Below are 9,367 nucleotides of genomic sequence, written 5' to 3'. Positions count from 1 at the left end.
GGAGAGGAGGAGGAGAGGAAGAGGGGGAAGGGAAGGAGAAGGGAAAGAGAGAGGGAAAGGGGGAGGGCGAGGGGGAAAGGGGAAGAGAGAAGGGAAGGAAAACGGAAAGGGGGAGGGAAAAGGGGAGGTAAGCAGACAGGCCATCTCACTGCTGGCCTTTATCCACACACAATGAATCCCTCTCAGCTTTCTGAAAAGATCTCAGGAGTTCCCTGCTTCATTATGCCATTCTTTTTCCTCTTTTACCTGTACTACTGGAACCCTGGCCAACAAATGGTGTGACTGGCTGTGCTGGCTGCTTGGTGGAGCCGCTGGGCATACATTCACTCTTCAAGCTGCCCAGACCCATTCCAGCAGGAGGCGTCATAAACAGCCCTGGTGACTGGGGTGCCTTGGGGTCCTCTGTGCTTGTGGTTTTCCTCATACTGTGTTTGGGTGTACCCGTTGGGGAGGATGAAGGCACAGATTCCTGGAAGGGACACAATAAAATCAGAATGGAAGAGTGGAATGACAATTATCTTTTCTTTTTTTTAATGTCTGAGACTGGAACTCAAACGTGGTACCTGATAATTTGGTTCACTGGCTAGCACTTTACCAACAGAGCCACGCCTTCAACCAAGAGACAATATCTTTACTGTCACAGAAGTCCTGAACCAATCCCTAGATCTTTCCTGCCCTCAGCTTGGCCCAGCTCCTATAAACAAGAGAACAGCAGGGCCATGGAAATGCCTACTATCAGATTCCGTTAAGATGCCACGGGTGAGCCAGGACCTGATGAAATGTACAGTAGTATTATAGGAACATACCAGCTCAAGAGCAAATGTCCATGGGGGGAAGGGGAGCGAGAGGGAAAGTGGGACAAAAATGAGGGAGGAGGTAACAAATTCAACAAGAAATGTACTTACTACTTTACATTTATAACTCTAACCCTTCTGTGCATCACCTTGACAATAAAATTAAATTTTTAAAAAAAGAGCAAATGTCAAAATATTCATTGCTTCAGGTCATTTCATTTAGGTAACAATCAACAAAAAGTACATGTCTCAGCCATGTAATATATTGGTGCTTGAGAGGGGGCATTACTGTTATAAGAAAATGTAACTGGTAGAATTCAGCCATGGTAATTAATGTGTTCGTTAATTAATTAACTCTACAGGACTCCCTACAGGGGTTTACATTTTTCATCTCTAAGTATCTACAGAAATGAAACAAAATGAAAAACAAACAGATTAGTCTTTCTATTCTGTTCTGCTTAAGAACATGAAAATTAGGAAGGGCTAATGCAGAATAAAATAGATTGTGCATTTCCATTGAAAAGATTAGACTCTTGCATGGTGCTTTCAGATAATTACAAACACACACACACACACACACAAAAAAAAAAACTACTTCACCAGAATGAACCAATAATTGGCTGGTAACCCTCCCCAGTGTCCTCACCAGTCTCAACTGCATCTCTGTGTGGCCTCAACAACCTCACAGTCCCCAGACAGTACCGACAGTCCCCAGGTAGCCATGGGACACTGGAAAGCCAGAAAACACAGGTTCACCTTGCAGCAGTGTCCCAGAGCTTTGCTGTTCTCAGCATTGGAAAAGCACTTAAGTGGTAATTAAAAGAAGCCATTTCTTATTTCCTGCAATTTTTATTTCCTGCAAGGCAGATTACTAGGCAAATGCCATCCTTTAAGCATTTCAACATTAAAACCTTCCTTCTTTGATCTGTTTAAACTCCTGAGAGTGTTGGTCTGTAGTTTAATTTATCTCTATATTCTCTCTGCAGGTAATTTAAATAAATCAGTGGCTTGGGCTTGGTGACATGAAGCTTTTCAAAGACTCATAAATTATGGTTAAAGTGCAAGCCATGACTGAGCAAAATGAAAGACGAGAACACAAAAAAAAATTCAAACCTGAACTCATTAAGACATGGACTTATGCAAAACTGCCACATACACAGGAATCCTGGAACTTAAGAGCAAATAAGCTCTGTTCAAGGTTTGATATAAATAGGATTTGCTATTCTGTAGCCACTGGAACATACTGGAACACACTGGACACACTTCTCTGCCATGCAAGTACAGTAAAACTCAAAGTAGATACAAAGTGGAGAAGGTGATAGCTCACTACGTGGAGATCCTGGTCAGTGAGTGACTATAGGTGAGAAGGTAATCCTCACAAGTATGTTTATCAGATTGCAAATAAAGACTTGAACAAACACCACACTCCAAGCAGCCCTTATGGAATTCTACAGAATCACTACTGCTATGTAACAAGACAGTTTTCCTGGGATTTAAGGATATAAAATAAGATCACTAAAAATCAGTGCCCAAGGCTGAAAACATTCTTCTTAACAGACCTTAAAAAAGAGCTTTTCAAGCCGGGCGGGCGCTGGTGGCTCACGACTGTAATCCTAGCTACTCAGGAGGCTGAGATCTAAGGATCGCGGTTCAAAGCCAGCCCGGGCAAGAGAGACCGTGAGACTCCTATCTCCAATAAACCACCAGAAAACCGGAAGTGGCGCTGTAGCTCAAGTGGTAGAGCGCTAGCCTTGAACTGAAGCGCTAAGGGACAGCGCCCAGGCCCAGAGTTCAGGCCCCATGACCGGACCCAAAAAAAAAAAAAAAAAAGTTTCTCTAAGTAGTAGGGCACTCTAAAAAACAAAAACATAGATAATGAGTAATGAAGTAGGCTCTCCCAAGTACAGACATACTTTGAAGAGTTAACTTGTTCCATTTCCTTTGTAAGCACATGACTGTGAACTGACTGCTGAATCCCATAAGGTTTTTTAGAAGAATCAGGACAAAGCCCACATTATACCTTTAAGAGAAAGTGATTCTTGTACACACTGTCACTTAAAATCAAATCCTCAAAAGTAAACAGAAAATTTTTCATTAAAATTCTACAAACTAAGTGCTATTAAATGGCATAACTATAGAAACCCTTGAGCAAAAATGTCTTAGAATATTCTGATAATTCTTCCCAGGTTAATTTCAGAGTATGACCATATATAGCTAATATGTGATATAGAAAGTCAGTCTATTACCCTTTTCCGAAGGGTAGAAAAACACTAAGACTGCTGAGCATGCTCTGGCTAGAGGTGATTCCTTCAATATCTGGCCTGTAAACTGACTTCAGTTTACAGTGTGTGTGTGACCCCTCTGAACAATTTACTAACAGTTTAACAAAATCAATACAAGAAGCTGATGCCTGGTCTACGGACAGTGGCGGTTACAGGAAAGGGGCAGACAAGTAGAAAGAGGGAACATGGGTAAATATAGTTATATTATTCAATGCGTGTATATGAAAATGGAACCAGGGAATGTGAAGGGACTAATGGTTTGGGGATAGATAGAAGGAGAATGATGGCAGGGTGCCAGATTGAGATACATTGTATACATAAATTGACATGTTGAAGTGAAACCCCTTTGTACAACTATTTAAAGACAGTTTTTAAAAAGAATAAAAAAGTTTGGTGCTGGGGGTTCGTGTCTATAATCCTAGCTACTCAGGAGGGTGAGATCTGAGGACTGTAGTTACATGTCAGTCTGAGCAAGAAAGCTATGTAGGCTCAAAGTGGTAAAGCACTAGCCTTGAGCAAAGGAGCTCAGGGACAGCATCCAGGCCTTGAGTTCAAGTTCCATGACCAACCAAAAAAGAATTTAAAAAATTTGGCCTGGCCTCAAAATAAAGATTCATCACAAACAAATACATTCCAAGAATTAACTATGTGATTAGAAAACTGGAACTTTCAGTAGGAGTGCTTAGGACTCTAGAGAAGGGAAAGAGGCTAAAATTAAGTTCAGTCATGAATGGCTAATTATTTAATAGGGAATGTCTACATAATGGATCATTATAAACTTTAAATGATGATTTCAGAAAGGTATGGGGATGGTGAGCATAGATTACAAGAAAGAAGTACCAGGTAATTCACAACTACAAAGAAGAGGGCTGGGAAGGTGGCTCAGTGGTAGAGTGCTTGCTTTGCATGCATGAGGCCCTGGGTTCGATTCCTCAGCACCACATAAGCAAAAAGAAAAAAGCCGGAAGTCGCACTATGGCTCAAGTGGTAGAGTGCTAGCTTTGAGCTGAAGAGCTGAGGGACAGCGCCCAGGCCCAGAGTTCAGGCCCCACGACGGGACCCAAAAAAAACAAAGAAGATGCTATGTTAGACTACATTGTTAAGATAAATGCCTCAGGTAAACCTTGGGCCAAAGGGTTTCCTCTGAAAACACTTACATAATGTAAAGGGCTGACAGTACGGAAGGAAAGCTTTTCAATACAGAACACACTCTAGAAAGTGAGGGGTCAGCTCCATTGTTTATTGGCTATAGTGAGTGTCCACATGCATCTATTTTCATTTAAAAGATTAACTGAATTAGCAATGAAATGTCCAAAGAAAAAGTCAAGTGTGAGCAGCAGGTGTGAATCCTCTTGGGACAGCAAACTAAATTTCTACCCATTGCCTAGACACTGAACTGAAAAGGAGGACAAGAGGTGGCTCTTACCTTGTCTTGCAGGGAAAATGTCCCAGGAGAACCAGCAAAGAGAAACTTGTTCTTCACTTTCAGCTTCCCCAAATTTGCTACAATTAGATTATTTGATCTGGAACTTTCTGGGATGAGGAGGACAGGAGCACCAGCCTCAATATCCAGGAGAACCCGAGAACAACGCTGAGCCTGGTCTCTCACCTAAAAGGGAAGAACTGCTCAGAGACTCAATTCATTCTCTGACTTTACAATTAAATAACCACAGCTTCCCCAAATTTTCATGTATTTTACAACAACCAAAACAACACAACACTTACTCTACAACCATAGGGTAAATGAGAAATCAGTAACAAGATGATCATGAATACATTTCTAAATAAATCTCTGTGTCAAAGAAGAAAGCACAGGGATATAGGAGAATATTTTCACAAACTGACAAAGATGTTAAAATCCATGAAGCTATTTTAAAATAATGCTTAGAAAAAAAATGTATAGCATTAAAAGTTTACTTTAGAAAACAAATATTATTAACTATCTGTAACTAAAGCTTGGATGATAACCAATAAACTAGTTATGTGAGAAAATAATAAGCTATTTTGGGGGGAGGAAAAAGAAGAGAGCAGGGCACCAGTGGCTCATACCTATAATCCTAGCTACTCAGGAGGCTGAGATCTGAGGATCACAATTCAAAACCAGCCCAGGCACAAATGTCCATGAGACTGTAATCTCCAATAAACCACCAAAACACTGGAAGTGGCACTGTGACTCAAGTGGTAGAGTGCTAGCCTTGAACTGAAAAGCTAAGGGACGGTGCCTAGGCCCAGAGTTCAAGCCCCATGGCAGACCACAAAAACAAAAGGAGGTGGGGAGAAAGAAAGAAAAAAAGAACTGACACTATCAGGTCCGGCACAAAACTGTAATGCTAGTATAAGGGAGGCAGAGATGGGAAGATTATGATCCAAGGCTAGCCAAGGGAAAAAGTTTTGAGATGCTACAAATAAGCCAGACATGGTAACAAGCATCTATAATTCCAGCTATACAGACATTTTAGACAGGAAGGTCATAGTAACAGGCTAACCCAGGGGCTTAAAAATAATTTAAAGCAAAAAAGTGGCAGGATACCTACATAGTAAGTGTAAGGTTCTGAATTCAAAACCCCAGTACTACTCTGAACTTAAAACCCTAGTACTACCACCACAAAAAAAGAAAAAGAAAAAGAAAACCTACTATCAGAGAGTATCACTTAATGGTAGAGCACATGTTTAGCATATCCAAGGCTCTGCATTAAAAAAAAATAAACAGAGTCCTGTCATAAGTCAAATTTATTTGTCACGAATTCAGTATCAGGAGAAAAAAGTTAAACAAAATACCTTTTCAAGTGTAATGGCAAATGAAAGAAGGCCTTTAGTACTTCCTGTAACTAATATAAACAGCCAGGATTTAAAGTTCTTGAGAGAATTGCCTTTTCCTCAAATGTTCACAATAGAAAGACATTCCCTTGGCCTTCTACCAGACTCATACAACTAATATAGCAAAAATAAAAGACTCACCTATCAATTCTGCTTACTTCAGAAAGGTGCATAAGGCTAATTACTCAGTAATACCAAATGTCCCATTTTCTAACCCACTGAGTCCTCACAAGATTGATTTAAACCACATATGTAAAAATAATTGTTTAAGTGTACATAAAATTCTAACATGGTGTTTAGCAGAGTTAATTTTTTGTTTCAAAATTATCCATAACTTTGATCAAACAATGCCAATGTAGGGATTACTCTATAAACATATCTCCAAAATGATTAAAAAATAAAAAGTGTGCATAAGGATACTCAGGGGTGGGGATGTTAACCTCAAGTACTTCAGAGGCTGATGAAAAAAGATCCTGAGTTTGAGGATAGCCTGGGCCACATACTGAGAGCCTATCACAGAAGAGATAATCATTGCCAGGTGTGATAGCTCATACCTATAATCCTAGCTACTCCGGAGGCAGATCTGAGGACCATGGTTCAAAGCCAATCCAGGCAGGAAAGTCCATGAGACTCTTATCTTCAATAAAATACTCAGAAAAAATTGGAGGTGGCGCTGTGACTCAGGTGGTAGAGCGCTAGCCTCGAGCCAAAGCTCAGGGACAGCACCCAGACACAGAGTTCAAGCCCCAGGACTAGGAAGAAATAAAGATAATCATTGAAGCATTACTCCTTAGAATGAAATTAAAAAAAAGGAATCAACTTAAACAAAAAAACTGAAGCCAAATGTGACTGCTCAAACTTATAATCCTAGCTACTTGGGAAGTCAAAATCTGATCATCAGAAGCAAACTCACTCCATTTCAATCAATGGCTAGTCTAGTGGTATACATCTGTTACTCCACCTATGGGATAAACATAGGCATAAGAATCCCCACGTAGGCCACCTTGGACATACAGTGAGACCTTGCCTTGAAGGGGCTGGAGGTACAGGACAAGTAGAAGAGTGCCTTCCCAGCAAGCATGGAGCCTGAGTTCAATCCGTAGTACTGCCAAAAATAATTAACTAGTGAAATTCAAAGTTAGGCCCAGTGATGCACCTACCGTCCCAACACTCAGGAGGATTGAGAATTTCAAGGATGCCATGAAAGAAAAGTGCTGGGAAGCTTTTAATCCATTTGGGGAAAACATTCTAACAGTCTAAGAGAAGGGCCCACCGAAGTCCTAAAAGGGTGCAGACTGTCACTCCTGTTTTTCCTTCATTATTTTTACAGAAAGCTAAACTTCACATGTAATTAAAATGGGATACAACAGACAAAGAGTAACACCCTATTAGGGAACACAGTGGTAGGTATAAATTACATTACCTTCACATTTATCAGTGAAATTTTCCAGATTTGCCTCTGGAAAAGTCCTATTGCCCTTGAAAATCCTACTGAAGTTGAAAAAGCAACTCAGAAGTCCTGACATGACCTACCGTCTGGCCCTCAATGGCAGCTCGCTGGCGCCCCAAGACATCCTGCAGCTGGGTGAAGTGCTGAATGAAGGCCACTACCTCAGCCTGGAAGCGCTGGGTGTGCACGTACTGCACCGAGGCCATCTGCAGGCTCACACGAATGTCATGCTCTCTCCGGAGAAGAGGGTCAGCTTGTCCATATCTAGGAATAGCCACAGAAACGCAACTCAGCGGCAAGGCACAAGTTAGTACTAAAGAAAGAATTGGGTCGTTAGAGGCTTCTCTAGAAAATAGCTCTAACTGATAAAATGGAAAACTCCAAAAATGAGTCCCTTTATAAGATTCTGCAAAGCACTAAGAATAGTAATGTAAAGCCTCCTTGATGCCCAGTACATGCTATAACAGCAGGCAGCTCTGGGTCTTTTTTGTTTATTTTTGGGTCCGGTCATGGGGCCTGAACTCTGGGCCTGGGCGCTGTCCCTCAGCTCTTCAGCTCAAGGTTAGAGCTCTACCACTTTAGCCACGGCGCCACTTCCGGCGTTTTTTCTTTTTGCTTATGTGGTGCTGGGGAACCGAACCCAGGGCCTCATGCATGCAAGGCAAGCGCTCTACCACTGAGCCACCTTCCCAGCCCCAGCTCTGGGTCTTGACTCCAGAAAGCACTCAGAGGCCATTTAAGGCTGGCCTTGTACCCCTCTTACTGTAAATGCAGTAAGAAAAGGGGCTTTTCCTGGAAGGACAAAAAGAACTGGAAGATAATAATGAAGAAAGTTTTGAATCATACTTGTAAGAGTAAGGCCCTGGGTTCAATCCCTAGTACAGCCAAAATGAAAAGAAGAACATGCTAGGCACTGGTAGCTCACACCTATAATCCTAGCTACTCATGAGACTGAGATCTGAGAATTGCGGTTCAAAGCTAGCCTAGGCAGAAGACTCTGTAAGACTCTCATCTCCAATTAATCACCAGAAAACCAGAAATGGCACTGTGGCTCAAAGTGGTAGAGCGTTAGCCTTGAACAAAAAGAGCTCAGGGACAATGCCAGGCCCTGAGTTCAAGTCCTATTGCCAATAAAGAAAAAAAAAAAGATCATGACATAATGAGCCCTGAGAATTCAGGTCAGAGCCAGTGTTTCTGGAAAAAAAAACATTTTCTAAAAGCAAAAAACACTTACTTAAGTGAAATGAGGACCAAGAAATATAAATTCAGAGATAAATCTGAAGACTTTTACAACTGTTTACTATTTAATGGCATGTGATGCCATAAAAAGAAGTTTAACTAAAAATGAATCATTGGGAAAAGGAAACTAGCATTTGCTACAAGATGCACATTGCTGCCAAGCACAGAATTAAGAACTTTACTCATCTCATTGATAATACCTTTGTGGTATATAATATAAATGAATCAATTTTTTGTTGTTGGTCAGGGGACTTTAACTCAGGGCTTGGGCAATGTCCCTAAGTTCTTTTTGCTCAAGGATAGTAGTCTACCACTTTGAGCCACAGTTCCATATTTTGAATGGTTAATTGGATTAGAGTCTCACAGACTTTCCTGCCCAGGCTGGCTTTGAACCACAATCCTCAGATCCCAGCTCCTAAGTAGCTAGGATTACAGGTGTGAGCCAGCAGCACCCAACAAATGAATCTACCCTAATTCTAAAATTCTATTTCTTTCCACCCTGCCCCCCAGCACTGGGTGGTTAAACTCAGGGCCTTTCCAGCAAGAACTCCAACACCAAACTTTTAAATTCTCAATAGAGGCTTAAGGGGTGCGTGTGTGTGTGTGTGTGTGTGCGCTCGTCTGTGTGTGTGTGTGTGTGTGTGTGTCCGGAGATTGCTTGTGTGTGTGTGTCTGGAGATTGCTAAATTCTTAATAGAGGCTTAAGGTGTGTGTGTGTGTGTAGATTGAACCAAGCAGCTGTCTAAATTCTCAATAGAGGCTAAAGGTAGGTGTGTGTGTGTGTG

The 9,367-nt window shown here is 41.4% G+C and overlaps 1 protein-coding gene across 1 annotated transcript in view; it reads right to left on the bottom strand.

The window, feature by feature from the left end:
* The window catches only part of Vps13d (vacuolar protein sorting 13 homolog D (S. cerevisiae)), a 236,261-nt gene that overhangs the window by 175,333 nt on the left and 51,561 nt on the right, over window positions 1-9,367 (bottom strand). Inside the window, exons 22-24 of the mRNA XM_013031922.1 lie at window positions 7,427-7,607; window positions 4,503-4,685; window positions 247-469 (exon numbers count right to left, since the gene is read on the bottom strand). Of these exons, the coding sequence (XP_012887376.1) occupies window positions 247-469; window positions 4,503-4,685; window positions 7,427-7,607 (587 nt within the window). The remainder of the gene's footprint in view (window positions 1-246; window positions 470-4,502; window positions 4,686-7,426; window positions 7,608-9,367) is intronic.

The sequence above is a fragment of the Dipodomys ordii genome, unplaced genomic scaffold (genome assembly GCF_000151885.1).
Source record: "Dipodomys ordii isolate 6190 unplaced genomic scaffold, Dord_2.0 Scaffold6, whole genome shotgun sequence".
NCBI classification, from domain to species: Eukaryota; Metazoa; Chordata; class Mammalia; order Rodentia; family Heteromyidae; genus Dipodomys; species Dipodomys ordii.
The sequence above is the reverse complement of the archived record's forward strand: the minus strand, read 5'-3'. Positions and strand labels throughout refer to the sequence as shown.